The following is a 21259-nucleotide window of genomic DNA, read 5'->3' as shown; positions in this document are numbered from 1 at the left end:
CATGAGATAAAGTTCATCTTTCTTAAGCTTACACTCAAGATGCTCAATAATCTGACCTGGATCTGCCCAATTTGAATCCTTCAAAAATTACCTCATACTCCCTTGAGGATACCTTGTTCTTTACTCTATCTTTGCTTTTGATGACACCACTTTGGAATGCCCTGCCCACTCTTTGTCTGTCCAAATCCAAATCCTACTTATCTTTTAAACCCCAATATATTTCCTACTCTTCCATGGTTTTTTCTCAACTTTTCAGCCATCTGTGTATTCTTACTTCCTCAAAATAACTCATTGACAATTGCTTTGTGACAGTTCCTTGTATTAGTCAGTACTCTTTCTATTGCAAGTGACACAAACCTACCCTAAAAAAAGCTTAAGAAAAAATACTTGATTCTCTTTATTGTGATGGCTTTATTCTCAGGCAAGTTCTCACTCTTGCTTATGGAATAAAGATAACCATAAGCAGCTAGCTCACCTGGAGAAAAGAGCATGGCCACATATTAGTCTCTCCAAATTACTCTGGTTGGCCTACTGTGGATCACATGTCTATTCCTGAACCTGAACCAGTCACTGTGACCATAGAAGGATGGAATACTCTATTTAACTGACAATCCTGGGCCTTACCCACGTTGTGAAAGTGGTGATGTCCTTTGATTCACAGGTTAATAGTCCTGCCAGCATCACATGGGAGTTGGAGAAGAACAATTCTCCAACTCCCATGTTGGAGAAGGATTGCAGGACAGATTAAAACAAAACATGTATGTTATATTATGTTAGTATTTTAAGAGTCATTTTAATCTTGTATTGTTATTTTACTTTTAAAGGTTTCATGCTTTTAATCTTGTATTGTTATTTTACTTTTAAAGGTCTTATGCTATTAATCTTGTATTATTTTACTTTTAAAGGTCTTATAATTAGTTTGTAAAATTATGTTGGAAACATTTTCATAGTGGGATTTTATACCCTTCTGTGTAGCCTGTGGTACCTTGATCCAGACTCACTGACATATTTTTGTTGCTGTCAATAGGTTTGCAAAGTATTTTAAGAGTAAAAAGATGGCAAACACAGTAATGTAGAGCTGATACTTGGTTGGCCATAGTGCTTCATAAGTTTTATTTAAGACCTAGAATCTGTTGCTTATGTAATTGCATTTGCAATATTCACCTATAGTGTGAATTTTAAAATGAAATATCTTGCCTGCTGTTGTTAAATCTATTTTGCCAAATGTTTTACAAGAAAATTCTTTTATCTTATAGATGGATTTAAATTTGAAAGAACAGGTTGTCATTTTAGATGAAGCTCATAACATCGAGGACTGTGCTCGGGAATCAGCAAGTTACAGTGTAACAGAAGTTCAGCTTCGGTTTGCTCGGGATGAACTAGATAGTATGGTCAACAATAATATAAGGAAGAAAGATCATGAACCCCTACGGGCTGTGTGCTATAGCCTCATTAAGTAAGAAGATTTGTCTATTAGTGTATTTGTGCTGCCTTTATATGAAAAATATGTTTGATTATGCCAGAGTATTTTAAAGTTAGTAAACTTTGGTTAACTAGGCTTCTTGGGAAATGAATTGCTCCTTGCCAATTAAGCTTTAAAAACAAGGCTAGTCCAACCTTTTGTCTTGCTCACAAGAATATAATGAACATAAGTGATTTTTAAAAATGAATAATTGTGAATCTTATTCCTAATTTGGCAGGATAATGTAATAGCCTGAAGGATGTGTCTAGGATATTGAACCAGAAACTAAACATGCTTTTAATTAATATATTTTAAAATTCTGGATCATGGCTTTAATTTATTGCTTTATTCTCCAATTTAAATAGGATTCTAGTTTCATGGGTTTTAATTAATCAAGATTTCAATACTCTAAAATAATATATTTAGTACTAGCTTTATGATAATTTACACTAGATAATTTTTCTTTTATTAGACATTAAGTTGTTGATCTAGAATCTTGTTACCATAGGAAAAAACTTCCCAACTCTGAATCCCATTTCATTTATTGTAGCATTTTTCTGTTTCCTTCACATTATACTTTACAAAAATTTGAATGTTATACAGTCACATGGTTTGAAGATAAAATATATACAAATTTGTATAGTAAAAACCTCCTTCCAGTTCTATCCCTGATCTGTTTAATGTCTGTGTTCTCCTAAACAAGTTTATCATTCAATGCATATTACTCATTTATGAACCAATATTAGATATATTTTCTTGTCCCTCATTTTTGTCCAAATGATGGCATAATATACATACATTTTTCTGCAACTTGCTTTTTTCAGTTCACAGTGTATTTTGGAGATGTTTCCATGTTAAAACCTAGAAAGCTTTCTCAGTTTAAAAAAAAAATAGATATCTAGAATTCCACTAGATAGATATGCAATAGTTTATTTAACCAGCCTCTGATTAATAGAAGAGGTTGTTCCTAGTCTTTTGTTCTTAAACTGCTGTAATGAATAACTTTGAACATACATAATTTCATTTGTATGCAAATATATCTATAGGAAACTTTTTAGAAGTGGAATTGTTGGGTGAAAGCATAGACATTTGTAATTTCAATTGATATTGCTAACATTTACACAATAGGTGGATGACAGGGGGGCTAATGTATGCTTCCACCAGCAATGTATAAGAGTATGGAAATTGTTTTTTTCTAGCCTGCTAGGTGAAAAGTGGTATCCCAATGTAGTTTTAATATTCATTTTCCTTAATATGTGTGAAATTAAGCATCTTTAAAGGCCATTTATATTTCCTTTTGTGTCAACTGCCTGTTGACATCTCTGTCCTCTTTTTGTTTTTATTGTGGTTCTTTTTCTTAATGATTTATAGAACCCCATTCGTATATTAGGGAATTAAAATCTTTGCCTGCAATAAGAGTTGTAAATACTTTACACCCCATTCTGCCATTTGTGTCTTTTCTGGTGGTGTTTTGCCCTGCAGATTTTTGTGGTTTTTATTTTACAGCATAGTTTGTTGAAAGAGTTGTCTATAGTTGCTAATTCTATTTTCTCACTTGACATTCTTCCCTCATCGATCCTAGCAGTGTTTCTCTCTGGACAATTCTACACAAATTATTTTTATCAAGATCACTAGTGATCTCTGTATAGCTCTTTTTGGATATCAAATAGACATTTCAACTTTACATCTAAAACAGAATTCCTTCCCTTCCCCTGTGTTCTGTTTTCTCCCCAGTCTTCCTCATCTAAGCAAACAGTATGTACCAGTTCCTCAAATAAAAAAGTTAAATACTATCCTTGATAATATCCTTACTGCCTCACCTCATCCAATTAATGAGTAAGTCTTATAGATGCCACCTGCACAGTATATCCCCAATTCCTCAATGTCATTGATTGTTCATATCTATCATCCTACAATCTTCTCTCAACAAGGATATTATAACAACCTCCTAACAGGTCTCTACTTTCACTCCTCTTTCTCCAGTAATCAATTCTAGCTTGGTAGCTAGAATCATTTTTAAACATGTAAAATAGATAGACTCTCTTTTATTTAAAACCCTGTATTTAAAACCTTCCCACCAAAACAGCACGGTACTGGCATAAAAACAGACACACAGATCAATGGAACAGAATAGAGAACTCAGAAACAAATCCACACACCTACAGTGAACTCAATTTTGACATAGGTGCCACAGACATACACTGAGGGAAAGACAGTCTCTTCAATAAATGGTGCCAGGAAAACTGGATATCCATATGTAGGAGAATAAAACAAGACCCCTATCTTTCACCATTAAGAAAAATCAAATCAAAATAGATTAAAGACTTAAATCTACAACCTCAAACTATGCAACTACTACCAGAAAACACTGGAAAAACTCTCCAGGACATCGGTCTGGGGAACAACTTCTTGAGCAATACCCCACAAGCACAGGTAACCAAAGCAAAAATGGACAGATGAGATCACAAGTTAAAAAGCTGCTGCACAGCAAAGGAAACAATCAACAAAGTGAAGAGGCAACCCACAGAATGGGAGAAAATATTTGCAAACTACCCACCTGACAAGGGATTTATAACCAGAATATATAAGGAGCTCAAACAACTCTGTAGGAAAAAATCTAATAATCTAATTAAAAATGGACAAAAGATTTGAATAGACATTTCTCTAAAGAAGACATACAAATGGCAATCAGACATATGAAAAGGTGCTCAACATCATTGATCAGCATTTCTCTGCTGATCAAAACTACAATGAGATATCACCTCACCCCAGTTAAAATGACTTTTATGCAAAAGACAGGCAATAACAAATGCTGGCGAGGATGTGGAGAAAAGACAACTTTTGTATACTGTTGGTGGGAATGTAAATTAGGACAACCACTATGAAGAACAATTTAGAAGTTCCTCAAAAAACTAAAAATAGAGCTACCAAACGATCCAGCAATCCCACTGCTAGATATATACCCAAAATAAAGGAAATCAGTATATCAAAGGTATATCTGGACTCCCATGTTTGCTGCAGCACTATTCACAATAGTCAAGATTTGAAAGCAGCCTAAATGTCCATCAACAGATGAATGGATAAAGAAAATGTGGTACATATACACAATGGAGTACCATTCAGCCATAACACAGAAGGAGATCCTGTCATTTGCAACAACATGGATAAAATTGGAAGTCACTATGTTAAGTGAAATAAGCCAGGCACAGAAAGACAAAAATCACATATTGTCACTTATTTGTGGGATCTAAAAATGAAAACAATTTAATCCATTGAGATAGAGAGTAGAAGGATGGTTTACCAGAGGCTGGCAAGGGCAGTAGGTGGGGATCACAGGGGAGGAGGGGTTGGTTAATGAGTACAAAAAAAAAGAAAAATAGAATGAATGAATAAAGCCTAGTATTTGATAGCACAACAGTGTGACTATAGTCAATAATGATTTAACTGTACATTTAAAAATAACTAAAAGAATATCATTGGATTATTTGTAACACAAAAGATTAATACTTGAGAGGATGGATACCCCATCTTCCATGATGTGATTATTACATATTGCATGCCTGTATCAAAACATGTACCCCATAAATATATGCACTTACTATGTACCCATGAAAATTAAAAATTAAAACCCAAGCCTTCCCATTGCACTTTGAATAAATTCAGATTTCTTATCGTGACTCAAGATGACTTGATTTCTGCTTCTCACTCTGACACTGTTCATACCATTATTCATTTTTGCCCATTGTGCTGCAAATCATATTGGCTTTCTTTCAGATCCTCAAACAAGCAAAATTTGCTAACCACCTCAGGACCTTTGTCCTAGCTATTCCTTCTGCTTGGATATTTCTTTCTTTCTGATTCTCCCATGACTGGATACTTTTTGCATTCAGTTGTTAGAATAAATGTCACCTCAGGGAGAGCATTCTTGACATTGAAATTAAAGAAGCAACTAGGTGATATTAAACTATTTTCATAATTTATTTGTATATCATTACCTGATTTTTTTTTTCATTTTATTAGAACTTTTTTTTTAACTTTTAAGTTCAGGGGTACATGTGCAGGTTTGTTATATGGGTAAACATGTTATGGGGGTTTGTTGTACATATTATTTCATCACCCAGGTATTAAGCCTTATAACTCATTAGTTATTTTTCCTGATCTTCTCCCTTCTCCAACCCTACACCATCTGATAGGCCCCAGTATGTGCTGTTCCCCTCTTGTCCATGTGGTCTCATCATTTAGCTCTCACTTATAACTGAGAACATGCAGTATTTTATTTTCTGTTCCTGTGTTAGTTTGCTAAGGATAATGATCTCCAGCTCCATCCATGTTCCCGTAAAGGACATGTTCTCGTTCTTTTTTATGGCTGTATAGTATCCCATGACTACCTGATAATTTCTTGTTTATGTATTTGTTTTTATGTTTATTCCTGTCTCCCTTTAGTAGAATGTAATTTCCATGAGAGTAAGGACCTTGCATATTTTATTTAACTGCTGTTATTTTCACTACCCAGAACAATGTCTGGAATAAAATAGGCATTCAAACACTTAATGTATGAATGTGTATATATATCAGTGAATGTATTTGTTTATTTTCTAGTAATTCTCTTTTTGTGTTAATATGTAACACTTTAATTTCTTTATTAGGTTGTTTTGCATTTCCTTTTATATATATTTGGGATAAGTACCTAAGACCTGGCTCTCAGTTGAAGAGACGTTAGCTAAGTAAAGCAATGTGAATCCACAAAAGAAGTGGGAAATCATATGCATGTTTGTTTCTTCTGAATAAAAGCTTTCTTTTTAGTTATATAAGGTTTATTTTGCAATATGAGACATGAATGCTTTTTAAAAGGTGTCTTAATTAATCCACATTCGTGTCCTAAGAATGTCAAGATATACAGATCAACGCATGAAAATAATGATGATTCTCTTGTTCTGTTGTAATAGTGGATATAAAGATGATACTAGTTGACACAATTGTTTTATTTTATTTCAGTTGGTTAGAAGCAAACTCTGAATATCTTGTAGAAAGAGATTATGAATCAGCTTGCAAAATATGGAGTGGAAATGAAATGCTCTTAAACTTACACAAAATGGGCATCACCACTGCTACTTTTCCCATTTTGCAGGTAAGATTTTTTTTCTACCTGTGAAATGTATTTAGTGAATTAGAAGTGATTTAGTCGTGACTAAATCCAGATTAAATCTAGTGAGTAACCCAGAATTTTTAAATATAGCAATTTAATTTTTAAAAAATTTTATTATCTAAATTTGATTATCTTTAAGTGATGGTAAATTGTGGGTGAAAATATAGCATTATTTAGTTTGAAGGAAATTAGTGTTTAAAGGGATTAATTGCTTTGTTTAAAGCTAAAAGGAGTCAATATTTTTAGGTTGTAGATTTACTTAGTCAATTGTAAAAGTTAAAATTTTAGAAAATAAAAAGAGAAATTACTATTTTGTTCATCTTAATTTAGAAATTATAAACATGATATTCATGGAGAGATCATGAGTAGCCTTGGAAGACTATGAAACTTATGAAGCTATATGCAAATTTTTATGAGTATATACTTTTGTACATTTTTCTAAATAGAGGCTGCATAAATTTCATTATATTTTCTAATGTTTTTTGCCAATAAGAATATATTTTCTTTTTTTGTTGCTATTTACTTATTTAAATTAGTAGATTATGTATTTTAGAATGGTTGTTTTAGGTTTAGAGAAAAATTACACAGAAGGTCCAGAATTCTCATATATTCCCACTCCCAGCTACACACCTATACACATACACAATACACACCAACTCCATAGTTTCCCCATTATTGATCTCTTACAATGGTGTAGTATATTTGTTATAATTGATGAACCATTATTGCTACATTATTGTTCATTGAAGTCCATAGTTTACCTTAAGGTTTACCCCTTGTGTTGTAGAGTTCAATTAGGTTTTGCCTAGGAATCCATCACTACAGTATCATACAGAGTGTGTTCACTGTCCTAAAAATCTTCTGTGTTACACCTATTCATCCCTCCACCACACCACGCCCACACCCACCAAACCCTTGGCAACCACAGATTTTTTTTTTACTAACTCCATTGTTTTGCCTTTTCTGGAATGCCATATAGTTGAAATTGTGCAGTATGTAATCTTTTCAGACTGGCTTCTTTCTTAGCAATATGCATTTAAGATTTCTCCATGTATTTTTTTTGCCTTGATAGCTCATTTCTTCTTATACCTGAATAATATTTCATTATTTGGATGTACCACAGTTTATCCATTCACCTACTGAAAGAAACATTGATGGTTTCCAGTTTTTGGCAATTGTGAATAAAGCTATTATAAACATTTCTATTAGTGACAAGCTTTCTACTCATTTGGATAAATACTTAGGAACACAGTTGTTGTATTATATGGTAAGACTGTGTTTAGCTTTGCAAGAAACTGCTAACCAGTCTTCAAAAGTGGCTGTAACTGCCGGGTATGGTGGTATGCGCCTGTAGTCTCAGCTACTTGGGAGGCTGAGGCAGGAAGATTGCTTGAACCCAGGAATTTGAGGCTGCAGTGCACTATAATTGCGTGCTTGTGAATAGCCACTGCTCTCCAGCCTGAGCAACATAGCAAGACTTTGTCTCTTGACAAAAAGTGGCTGTACCATTTTGCATTCCCACCAGCAATGAACAAAAGTTCCTGTTGTTCTACATCTTCGCCAGTGAACTTTGGGGCTGAGGACTCTGCTTCTACGAGTACAACTTTTTTAGATTACACATATGAGTGATAGCATTCAGTATTTGTCTTTCTATCAGGCTTATTTGAGATAGCATAATACTTCGTTTTATCCATGTTGTGGCAAATGGCAAAATTTTCTTCTTTTTTAAGACTGAATAGTATTTCATTTTATATATATATGTGCCACATTTTCTTTATTTCATTAATCACTCACTATATTCTCACTTTTCCCCATGGGAAGAATTGTGGGCTAATGGAGGCTCTCTTGGCACTGAGCTGTACTTCCGTGGGGCAGGGGTGATGTAGGTAATATGAAACTATACTTTTTGCCCTCTTCAATGCATCTGTTCTTGGGTTTTTTGCTCCAATGGGGTCCTGGAACTTCTCTGCTACACTCTTAGACTCTCAACAAAGGTACTCTCATATGTGAGTGGTTGTCAGAATTGGTTCATTGTTGGGAGATGACAATGGAAAACTCAAATTCTTTTTCTTTTTTTTTTTTTTGAGAAGAAATCTCACTCTGTTGCCCAGGCTGGAGGGCAGTGGCGTGATCTCGGCTCACTGCAACCTCTGCCTCTCGTGTTCAAGCGATCCTCATGCCTAAGCCTCCCGAGTTGCTGGGACTACAGGCATGCCCCACCATGCCTGGCTAATATTTGTATTTTTGGTAGAGACGGGGTTTCACCATGTTGGCCAGGCTGGTGTCAAACTCCTGACCTCAAGTGATCCGCCTGCCTTGGCCTCCCAAAGTGCTGGGCTTACTGGCGTGAGCCACTGTGCCTGGCTAGAAAACTCAAATTCTTCCATCTTGCTGATGTTATTTCTCAAAGAGGTTTTTGAACAAAAAAATGATGAAAATAATTGCCAACATGATCACAATAGCATTCTGGGCGTGTGACTATTAAAACATATATTTTAATCAGGATATACTTAAATTTTTGCCCTGCATTTATAAAATGCAACGTGGTATCTATTATAAGATTTTTTCCATATTGTGACACCTTTCATAATATTTTTTGCATAAATTGTTTGCATTTTGAAAGCTACTTATGTAACAATAAAATGGGGCTGAGGGTGGTGGCGCATGCCAGTAATCCTACACTTTGACAGGCTGAGGCTGGCGGATTGCTTCAGCCCAGGAGTTCAAGACCAGCCTGGGCAACACAGTGAGACCCTGTGTCTACAAAAAAATACAAAAAATTAGCCAGTGTGGTGGCATGTGCTGTAGTCCCAGCTACTTGGGAGGCTGAGGCAGGAGGATCACCTGAACCTAGGACGTCGAGGCTACAGTGAACCATGATTGTACCACTACACTCCAGCCTGGGGCACAGAGCAAGACCCTGTTTAAAAAAAAAAGGATAAATTGTAGCATATTCGTATAGTGGAATACTACATAGCAATAAAAATTGAACTACTTCCAACACAACCATATAGATATATATATATATTTTTTTGAGATGGAGTTTCGCCCTTGTTGCCCAGTCTGGAGTGCAATGGTGTGATCTCAGCTCACCGCAACCTCCGTCTCCCGGGTTCAAGTGATTCTCCTGCCTCAGACTCCCAAGTAGCTGGGATTACAGGCATGCGCCACCACGCCTGGCTAATTTTTTGTATTTTTAGTAGAGATGGAGTTTCTCCATGCTGGTCAGGCTGGCCTCAAACTCCTGACCTCAGGTGATCTGCCCACCATGGCCTCCCAAAGTGCTAGGATTACAGGTGTGAGCCACCGTGCCTGGCCCTAGATGAATCTTAAATATTATGTTAGGTGAAGGAAACCAGATTCAAAAGGGTATAAACTGTATAAATCTATTTTTATGAAGTTGAAGCACAGACAAACCTGATTATGGTGACAGAAGTTGAAGTACTGGTTACAACTATGTGGGTGTTTGAAGCAGTTTGGGCTGAGAAGGGGCACAAAGGAACATCTGGGATTCTAGGAATGTTTTATATCCTGGTCGGGTGTTAGCTACATGGGGAGGTGTATGTATTTGGTGAGGTGTAGATGTAAGATTAGTTCATTCTACTGTATATGTTACATGTCAGTTATAAAATGTACAAATAAAGTGTATGTCAAAGGAAAAAAACTGGAAAATACAGAATGGCACAAAGAAAAATGACTCATAAACTCGAAGATGAACATTATGATCATTGGGATTTATGTCTACTTATGCCTTCTATGCCCATATTTGCTTATTATAAATATATTTCTGATGACACATTTGTTTTAGCCTCTTTAACAATATATTATGTATACTTTCCTATTTAAGTAAAGATTCCTTCACATAATTTTTAATTGCAGTGTAGCATTTTTATGAGTGTACTTATTCTAAATTGATTAATCTGATAAGTTGAAATATAGGTTATTTCCAGTTTCCCAGTATAATAAACAGTTCTGATATGAGCATCCCTTATGAATTGTGGTCTTTGAATTTACTTTAAGCAGTCTTTTCTTATCCTATGTTATATTTCTCCTAAAAATTTTAAGGTATTTATTGTTTATAAAGGATGGGATTTATAAATACTTTTACAAAGCCTTGGATTCATTTTGTTTATGTTGTGAATTTATGAATCAATTTTTTTCCTGTATAGATAGAGAATTGTCCTAGCACTGTTTCCTAAATAGTGTATATTAATTTCCCTCTAATTTGTAATGCTACCTCTGCTATTTAATTTTCTTTTTTTAATTAAAATTTTTTTAACTTTTTTTTGTTTTTAAGAGACAGGGTCTTGCTGTGTTGCCCAGAATGAAGTGCAATGGTGCATTCATAGCTCACTGTAACCTTGGATTTCTGGTCTTAAGGGATCCTCCTGCCACAGCCTCCTCAGTAGCTGGGACTACAGGCATGCATCATCACACCTGGCTAATTACTTATTTTTTTATTTGTTTTGAGACAGCATCTCACTCTGTTACCCAGGCTGGAGTGCAGTGGTGTGATCTCAGCTCACTGCAACCTCCACCTCCCAGGTTCAGGCAATTCTTGTGCCTCAGCCCCCCCAAGTACCTGGGACCACAAGCGTGCCACCACACCTGGCTCATTTTTTGTATTTTTTTGTAGAGACAGGCTTTTGTCATGTTGCCCAGGCTGGTCTCCAGCTCCTGAGCTCAAGTGATCCACTCGCCTCCGTCTTTCAAAGTGCTAGGATTACAAACATGAGCCACCTGTGCCTGGCCTAATTTTTTTTATGTTTTGTAGAGACAGGGTCTCACTATGTTGCCTAGGCTGGTCTTGAACTCCTGGCCTCAGGCGATCCTCCCACCTCGGCCTCCTGAAGCACTGGATTACAAGAGTGAACCACTACACCCAGCCCCTCTAATTTTCATATATGTGTGAATTTATATCTGGACTTGTGTTCCACCATTCTGTTTCTCTAATTTGTCACATTTGTTAATTAATGATTTAAGAAAAGTGCTTATATATAGTAGGGCATATCCCTCAATTTATTATTTTCCTTTGGAATTGTATCAGCTGTCCTTTGTTTTATTCTGCCATTTGAATTTTATAATTAGCTTATAATCACTAGGAAAAGTTCTGTTAGAATTTTTATTGTAATTGCACTGTATAGATTGCTTTGGAAAGCATTCATGTATTTACATTATGAAGTTTTCCCATTCATGATAAGATATAGTTCTTCATTTATTATTTTTTTCTATCTTTCAATAAAATTTTATAATTTTATTTTTAAAAGATTAGATGCTTTTGGTTAGATTTATTCATGGGTAGCTTCAAGTTTCTGTTTCCATTACAAATGATATATTTTTTAAATTACATTTTTAATTGTTATTGCTATATAAAACTGGTGCTTGATTTTTATTTATCTTATAATTGTCTTATTAACCACCTTGTTGATTTATTTTACAGGTTTGCCCACAGATTATCTTAAATTTTCCATGTAGATAACCATATTGTCTGAATAATGACCGGTTTTTTTCTTTCTCATTTCTTTCTATTTCTTCATGTTTTTATTTCTTACTATGCTGGCTCAGACTTCCAGTGCGTTGTTTATCACGGGCAATGAAAAAGACATCCTGGGCCAGGCGCAGTGGCTCACGCCTGTAATCCCAGCACTTTGGGAGGCCGAGGCGGGCGGATCACGTAGTCAGGAGATCGAGACCATCCTGGCTAACATGGTGAAACCCCGTCTCTACTAAAAATACAAAAAAATTAGCCGGGCATGGTGGCGGGCGCCTGTGGTCCCAGCTACTCGGGAGGCTGGGGCAGGAGAATGGCGTGAACCTGGGAGGTGGAGCTTGCAGTGAGCCGAGATCGTGCCACTGCACTCTAGCCTGGGTGACAGAGCTAGACTCCATCTCAAAAAAAAAAAAGAATAAAAAAAAGAAAAATACATCTTGGTTTTGTTGCTTAAAGGAGCAATTACTAGTATTGCACCCTTTATTGAGACATTTGCTGTGATTAAAAATTCTTTTTTAATTAACAGCTCTATTGAGCTATAATTCACATGCTTAAAATTTACCTTTTTAAAGTGAGTTCTGTGGGTTATTTTTATATTATATATTTTATATATTATATGTTTTTATATAATATAGTATACATTATATGTTTTTATATAATATAGTATACATTATGTTTTTATATAATATAGTATACATTATATGTTTTTATATAATATAGTATATGTTATGTTTTTATATAATATAGTATATGTTATGTTTTTATATAATATAGTATATGTTATATTTTTTATATAAATATTTTATATAAATATATATAAAATATATAGTATATATATTTTATATTAATATATTTTACATATTATATATATTTTATATTTTATATATTATATGATATATTTTATATATTATATATTTTATATATTATATAATATATTTTATATTTTATATATTATATATTTATATAAATATGTATATAAAATATAAAATATATACTATATGATATATAAACATATCATATACAAAATATGTAATATAAAAATAACCCATAGAACTCACTTTAAAAAGGTAAACTTTAAGCATGTGAATTATAGCTCAATAAAGCTGTTAATTAAATTTAAATTAATTAAATTAAATTAATTAAATTAATTAAATTAAAATGAATCAATTAAATTTAAAAAATAAATTTAATTAGAGCTGTTAAATAAAATAATATATAATATGTTATATATTTTTATTATATATTTGTATAGTTATTTTTATTGGATTAAGGAAATTTGCCCTAATTCTAGTTGGCTAAGAAATTCATCATTATGATTATCAACATTTTTAGGAATTTTTACCAAAGTAGTATACCTATAGAATTTAAAGAGTCAATTAGTTCTGTTGAGAAAAGCATTCCTCTGATCCACTCCTCAATCCCAATTCTCACTTTGGAGTGCACTTTTATCTCTTGTAGTGGTTTCTTCTGATATTTAACCACATTTAAAAAAATAACGTGGGTTCTACTTCTTTTGAGTTTTCAATTTTAGATGTTCTCTGTTGACTTTCTGTTAAGTATAATGATGATTTAGCTCCTTTAGACGTGCAGACACACACACTCCTCTCTCACACACACACACACACGCTCACTCATGCGCTCTCTCTTCCTCCTTTACTTCCTGCTTTTCTGCCCTTCTTTCTTCTCTCTCTTCACTCTCTATTCTGCCAGTATAGTTATATTGATATTCAGCGTGGATATCATCACGTGTGTGTATTATTATAGCCCATGATAGTAATGTCATGTAGCTTACTTGATTATATTTTTGTACAGCTTTATGTATGTTTCCTAAGGAACCATAATTAACTTTTTATTTATTTTTCCATTGCTTAGGTTTCTATTTTTCTACCCCCCCAACCCAGCTGCCAATGTGTAGGTAACCTAACTGGAATTGAGCTCGGAGTACTCTAATGATTGAATGTGTAGGATTTCATTTAGCCCTTCTGTTTTTAGTACAGCACCTCACCTTTAGTAGTTTATATTTTCTATATTTTATCAGAGTAAATTGCCAGTGTTGGAGAAGTATATTAAGCATTGATGTAAGGTGTTGCTGAGGGGACTTCATTTTTCAAAAAGAATAATTTGATATTTGTATTTCATTGCAGGGCTGAATATTTTTCCAAGTTCATGTTGTCTTTCTTGTTTGTTCTTTGTTGGTTTTTTTTTTAAGTCTTTAGTATTCTTTAATGTTTTGTTCAGTGAAGGCTGATTTTTACTCTTACAGATTTGTGTTGTTTCATGATATATCGGAATATTAAAATGTATCTTTCTTATTTATCCTATTTCCCCATTTTATTTTCATTGAACACATTTTATTGTCAGACATCAGAGTTGTCACCAATATCTTTTATTGCTTCAGTATTCAAAATTTTCTCTTTTACAATGTGGGGAACATACTCTTCTGTTTTCTTATAATTTTGTTTTAACGTCCACACTTTCGTCCATATTAAAACTTACGAGCCATGTAAAGACCAAAGAGCCAGTTAACATACATTTTGTTATTTAGCATGTATTGTTTCCTTAAGTCATTTAGTTTTGCTTGTGATGTAGTCATATTATTCTCAGCATCAGAATTACTTTCTGGAAATAATTCATGGATTTAAGGCAACATATCAACTCTTTAAAGCCTTTTGGAGAAGCCATTTGCTACATTTGTATTTAATTCCTTACATCTGAAAGGCACCAAATAATACCCTGATTGAATCTTCTAAATACCTAACTTATTATTAAAGAGTCTTTGACTCCGAGGAGAATTTTGCTAATATGGCAATCTAAAATATATTGTTAGCATTGTGCTGTTAATAATTGTCTTTGTTTGTGTCGCTATAAATACCTGAGGCTGGGTAACTTATAAAGAAAGGAGGTTTATTTGGTTCGCAGTTCTGCAGCTTGTACAAGAAGCATGGTACCAGCATCTGCTTTTGAGGACCTTAGCCTGCTTCCATTCATGGCAAAAGGTGAAGGGGAGCTGGTTTGTACAGATCATATGGCAAGAGAAGAAGCGAGAGAGAGAAGGGAGGGAGGTGTCAGGCTCTTTTTAACAACCAGCTCTCATGGGAACTAACAGAGCACTAACTCACCTCCTCTCTACTTAGGGAGGGTGTTAATCTATTCATGAGGTATCTACCCCCATGATCCCAAACCTCCTGATATGCCTCACTTCCATTACTGGGGATGAAATTTCAATATGAGATTTGGAGAAGTCAGACTATCAAACTATAGCAGTTCTGTTCACCTAAAATTTCAATGCTTGTTTTGTTGGGTTTCATTATATTTTTGAGAAGTTTCTTTTTCCAATTCCCTCCCAACCCCTCTATACTTAATATGGTAATTTCTTATAGGGACATTTTTCTGCTGTTCTTCAAAAAGAGGAAAAAATCTCACCAATTTATGGTAAAGAGGAGGCAAGAGAAGTACCTATTATTAGTGCATCAACTCAAATAATGCTTAAAGGACTTTTTATGGTACTTGACTATCTTTTTAGGCAAAATAACAGGTAAGTGAAGATAACTAGTATGTATTTTCCTTTTAAAAATAGCCTAATTTGGATGCTAGCATGTGTTTAATACATACCAACTTTGGATGAGTAAATAGGAGAATTGAAAACAAGTGTTACAGATATTATTATATATTTGCTCTTATTGACACAGACTTAGAGGAATTGAAATTAGTCTGATGCTTTTTTGAGACAGGGACTTGCTCTGTCACCCAGACTGAAGTGCAGTTGCATGATCACAGCTCACTGCAGCCTTGACCTCCTGGGCTTAAGCAATCCTCCCACCTGTTTCCTGAGTAGCTGGGATTACAGGTGTGCACCACCCACACCCAGCTAATTTTTTAATTTTTATTTTTTTTGTAGGGATGAGATCTCACTATGTTGACCAGGATGGTCTTGAACTCCTGGCCTCAAGTGATCCTCCCACCTCAGCCTCCCAAAGTGCTAGGATTGTAAGTGTGAGCCCACGCCTGGCCAAAATTAGTCTTTTATATTAATGAATATTGAAATCATTAAATAAATATATTTAATTAATTCATATTAAATTGTTATCTTCTATTGCTAAAGTTTTGTTATGTTCCTACAGTGTCAGTCCCTTTTTTATTGTACAAACTGTGGAAAATGAAAAACAAGCAACTCCTCTCATCCTGTAACTTAAGTTATAGTAGTACCTGGTTCTGGTATTTTTTTTTATTATGGTAAAATATACATAAAATACACCATTTTAACCATTTTACGTATACAACTCAGTGCCATTAAGTACAGTATATTTGCAAAGTACATTGTACTCATTTCCAGAGATCTCCAGAAATTTTTTATCATTCCAAATAGGAATTCTGTACCCATGAAATAATAACCCCTAGAGTCTTTCCCTTCATCACCTGCTAACCTGTATTCTATTTTTCTTATGAAGTCCTTTCTAGGTATTTCACATAAGAGCAATCATACAATGTTTGTCTTTTTGTGTCTGGCTTATTTCAATTCACCTGGCACAGTGTTTTCAGAGTTCATTTATGTAGTAGCATATATCAGAATTTCATTCCTTTCTATGGCTGAATAATACTCCATTGTATGTATACACCACAATTTGTTAATTTATTCTTATGTTAACGGACATTTGGGTTGTTTTCATCTTTTGCCTATTGTAAACAATGCTACTATGAACGTTGGTGTACAAATATCTGAGTTCTCCTTTCAGTTCTTCTGGGTGTATATAAGTACCTAGCAGTGGAATTGCAGAATCATATGGTAATGCTGCATTTAACTTTTTGAGGACTCACCATACTGTTTCTCACAGCAACTGCATTATTTTCCATTCCCATTATCAGTGCACAAGGGTTCCAATTTCTACACATCCTTGCCAAAAGTTTATGTAGCAGCATATATCAGAATTGTTTTTGCTGACACTCGTTATTTTATTTTTTGTATAATAGCCATCCTAATAGGTATCAAGTGATATCAGCTGGTTTTTATTTGTATTTCCTAATGACTAGAGATGTTGAGAATCTTTTCATGTGCTTATTGGCCAATTGTCTGTCTTTTTTGGAGAAATATCTGTTGAAGTCTTTTGCCCACTTTTGAATTATTGGTTTTGTTGTTGTTGTTGTTGAGTTGTAGTTATTTAGATATTCTGGATGTCAGTCCTGTAAGAGATATATACTTTACAAATATTTTCTCCCATTCTGTGGGTTGTTTTTTTTTTTTTTTTTTTTTTTTTTTGAGACAGGAATCTCGCTCTGTTGCTCAGGTTGGAGTGCAGTGGCGCGATCTCGGCTCACTGCAAGCTCAGCCTCCCGGGTTCACGCCATTCTCCTGCCTCAGCCTCCCGAGTAGCTGGGACTACAGGCGCCCGCCACCACGCCCGGCTAATTTTTTGTGTTTTTTAGTAGAGATGGGGTTTCACCGTGTTAGCCAGAATGGTATCGATCTCCTGACCTCCTGATCTGCCCGCCTCAGCCTCCCAAAGTGCTGGGATTACAGGCGTGAGCCATCGCGCCTGGTCTCCCCTTTGTTTTAAGAGTTTTACAGTTTTTGGCTCCCAGTATTTTTATAAGATTCTCTCCACAGTTGTTAAGTTCCCAACTTTAATTTTGAGATCTAATCTCTCTAGGAGTGAAATGAATAATGAAATACTATAGTGAAGACATGGTAGAGAATACCACATTTTACTCCCTTTTTTTTTTTTTTTTGAGAGCTCTGTTGCCCAGGCTAGAGTGCAGTGGCGCTATCTCAGCTCACTGCAACCTCCACCTCCCGGGTTCAAGTGATTCTCCTGCCTCAGCCTCCTGAGTAGCTGGGGTTACAGGCGACTGCCACCACACCTGGCTAATTTTTGTATTTTTAGTAGAGACAGGGTTTCACCATGTTGGCCAGGCTGGTCTCGAACTCCTGACTTCGTGATCCACCCACCTCAGCCTCCCAAAGTGCTGGGATTACAGGTGTGAACTGCTGCACCTGGCCACATTTTATTATTTTTAAGCTTAACCATTTTCTAGATTCTTATTGAAAGTAGTTATAAACTGGATGGGATCACAGATATCATCTGGTTCAGCACCTTCATTAAAAGTAGATGAAGGCTGAGACTCAGGTTTCAAAGGAATGTAAGAATTTTGTAACTTGTTGCTAATAGTTTAAAAACTTTCAGTAAAAATTATCTTTCTATTTTCTCATTTAATAAAAAAGTATAACCCAACCTTTTAGTCTCTTTAACCATAATACTGTTTTCTGTTTTGTAACTCATCATGGAGTAGAGCATGCAGAGAGCTCTGGACTGGGAGTTAGGAGGCCTGGATTTTAATTCTGCTTCTGCCATGACATATGTAATGTTTGAAAATGAGGTTAGGAAGTAACTGATAAAAGATAGATGGTTAGATGATTTCTAATATTCCCTCTGAGAATCAGTTGATTCTATGATTAATGGCTTTATTAATATCAGAATTACTGAATTTAATTAATGGTAAGGAGAATGTTATTTTTGAATGGGAAGGTACCAGCTCTTTCAAATGAGTTTTAATCAGTTTTTATATTGTATGTAGCTGGGTCATAGGTTTTAACGGTTTTGCCACTTAATTAGCATTTTCTTTGCATCTAGATTTGCAGATGATTATAAAATTGCGATTCAACAGACTTACTCCTGGACAAATCAGATTGATATTTCAGACAAAAATGGGTTGTTGGTTCTACCAAAAAATAAGAAACGTTCACGACAGAAAACTGCAGTTCATGTGCTAAACTTTTGGTGCTTAAATCCAGCTGTGGTAAGCTCATCATGTAAATGGAAATTTTGTCTTCTTGCTCAGTACCAGCATTTTAATAAATGTAGTTGACTCTTAAAGATAGTTGTTTGTTGTTGTTGTTGTTTTGAGGCAGGGTCTTGGTCTTCACCCAGGCTGGAGTGCAGTGGTGCAATCTCAGCTCACTGTAGCCTTGACCTTCCGGGCTCAAGCAATCCTCCCACCTTAGCTTCCCGAGTAGCTGGGAGTATAGGCATGCGTCACCATGCCCGGCTAATTTTTGTATTTTTTGTAGAGACGGGGTTTCACCATATTGCCCAGGCTGGTCTCAGACTCCTAGACTCAAGCCATCTTCCTGCTTTAGCTTCCCAAAGTGCTGGGATTACAGGTGTGAGCCACTTTGCCCAGCCTCTTTTAAAGATAATTTTATTTATCTAATGTTGTTTTCTTTTAGGCCTTTTCAGATATTAATGGCAAAGTTCAGACAATTGTTTTGACATCTGGTACATTATCACCAATGAAATCCTTTTCATCAGAACTTGGTGTTACATTTACTATCCAGCTGGAGGCTAATCATGTCATTAAAGATTCACAGGTTAGTTGTTTTTTTTTTTTTTTTCGGAAGGCCTTCAGTGTTTCTACTTCAATATAACTCTATATAAACAAGTTAGAAGATACCTGAAGTGCCAGCAAGTAAATCGTGGTAGGAAATTCAACATTCCAGTTTTACAATAAAAGAAAATCTGTCAGCTACTTAATGGTGTGTCAACAGAAGGAAATAATCCAGTCACTTGGGATGCAAAAGGCTGTATTTCAGCTTCTTCTTTTAAGTAAGTTTTAGTTTTGTAATGAAAACAAAATTTGATTTCTTTAATTCTCATTGTATAATTATTTGTGTTTTATTTATTTATTTATTTATTTATTTATTTATTTATTTATTTTTGAGATGGAGTCTCGCTCTGTTGCCTAGGCTGGAGTGCAGTGGTGTGATCTTGGCTCACTCGGGTTTAAGCAATTCTCCTGCGTCAGCCTCTCAAGTTGCTGAGATTACAGGTGTGCGCCGCACGCCTGGCTAATTTTTTATTTTTAGTAGAGATGGGGTTTCAGCATGTTGTCCAGGCTGGTCTTGAACTCCTGCCCTCAAATGATGCACCTGCCTCAGCCTCCCAAAGTGCTGGGATTACAGACGTGAGCCACTGTGCCCAGCCTATTTATATTTTATTTATCTCTGTATTTTTATTTTTACTTTTATTTTTTGAGACAAGGTTTTGCTCTGTCACCCAGACTGGAGTGCAGTGGTGCGATCTTGGCTCCCTGCAGCCTTCGCCTCCTGGGTTCCAGCGATTCTCCTGCCTCAACCTTCTGAGTAGCTGGGATTATGGGTGTATGCCACCATGCCCGGCACATTTTTGTATTTTTAGTAGAGATGGGGTTTTGCCATGTTGGCCAGACTTTATCTTTTTAGAGACAAGGTCGCTCGCTATGTTGCCCAGGCGGCTTCAAACTCCCAGGCTCAGGCAGTCCACCTGCCTCAGCCTCCTGAGTAGCTGGGACTACAGGCATGTACTACCATGCCCAGCTTGTATAATTATTTATGCTTCTCTTTTCCATTAGACTATAGTGTATCCTGATTCTTCCCTTTACATCCACGTTCTTCCTCTGTGCCTAGATTAATAGCTGGTATTTAGCAAGTGTTCAGCGCGTTTGAATATCTGAAATGAATTAAAAGTACTCTTATGAGTCCTATGATTTAAGATTTTAATGTTTTATAACGATGCCTACTAAATGTTATTTTAATTTTTGTAGAAATGTATAGATTGTCATTTTTCATTATGCCTTCTGGTTTCTTTTTATGAAGTATTTTAAAGCGGTTAGGCACACAGGTGATATTAAGCTGTGGTTAATGCTAAAGTGGTTAAGTTAACATCACCTGTGTGCCTAACACAATGCTAGTTCTTTATTAAGCTATATACACAGGTTTACAGGTGGGAACATTTTTGGTCCTCACAATTACTTGGGAGCAACTACGGCATTTGGTAGTTGGGAACCTAGAATGCTAAACTCCTATGTAACTAAGAATTGTGCTTTCCAAATGCCAGAGTGTTCCTGTTGAGAAATGTGACTATGAACAGCAGTGAAGGAAGAATACATGTTCCACATTTTCAAGTTGCTTTCTTTAGAGACACAGATAAATATGGGAAGTTGGTAAATTCAGCATACGTTTTCTCATAAGAATGTTATTACAGGCTCTGTTCTCAGCCTACTGCACAAAAGTCCATTTAACCTATAATGCCGCTGAATTATAATAATGTAGTTGTGCAGCTGGATTCTGTTATACTGTAATATTTTCCTTCAACTTAAAATTTTAAAAAATTTTAATTGTGGTAGAATA

At 35.2% G+C, this 21259-nt stretch overlaps 1 protein-coding gene across 1 annotated transcript in view; it reads left to right on the top strand.

Annotated features, from left to right (window-relative positions):
• Window positions 1-21259, top strand: part of BRIP1 (BRCA1 interacting protein C-terminal helicase 1) — a 174700-nt gene that overhangs the window by 64211 nt on the left and 89230 nt on the right. The window contains exons 9-13 of the mRNA XM_003278472.4: window positions 1257-1456; window positions 6458-6590; window positions 15480-15634; window positions 18726-18891; window positions 19322-19462. Of these exons, the coding sequence (XP_003278520.3) occupies window positions 1257-1456; window positions 6458-6590; window positions 15480-15634; window positions 18726-18891; window positions 19322-19462 (795 nt within the window). The remainder of the gene's footprint in view (window positions 1-1256; window positions 1457-6457; window positions 6591-15479; window positions 15635-18725; window positions 18892-19321; window positions 19463-21259) is intronic.

This window comes from Nomascus leucogenys, chromosome 14 (assembly GCF_006542625.1).
Source record: "Nomascus leucogenys isolate Asia chromosome 14, Asia_NLE_v1, whole genome shotgun sequence".
In the NCBI taxonomy this organism is placed as follows: Eukaryota; Metazoa; Chordata; class Mammalia; order Primates; family Hylobatidae; genus Nomascus; species Nomascus leucogenys.
Note: the sequence above shows the minus strand (reverse complement) of the source record. Positions and strands in the feature narration are given on the sequence as shown.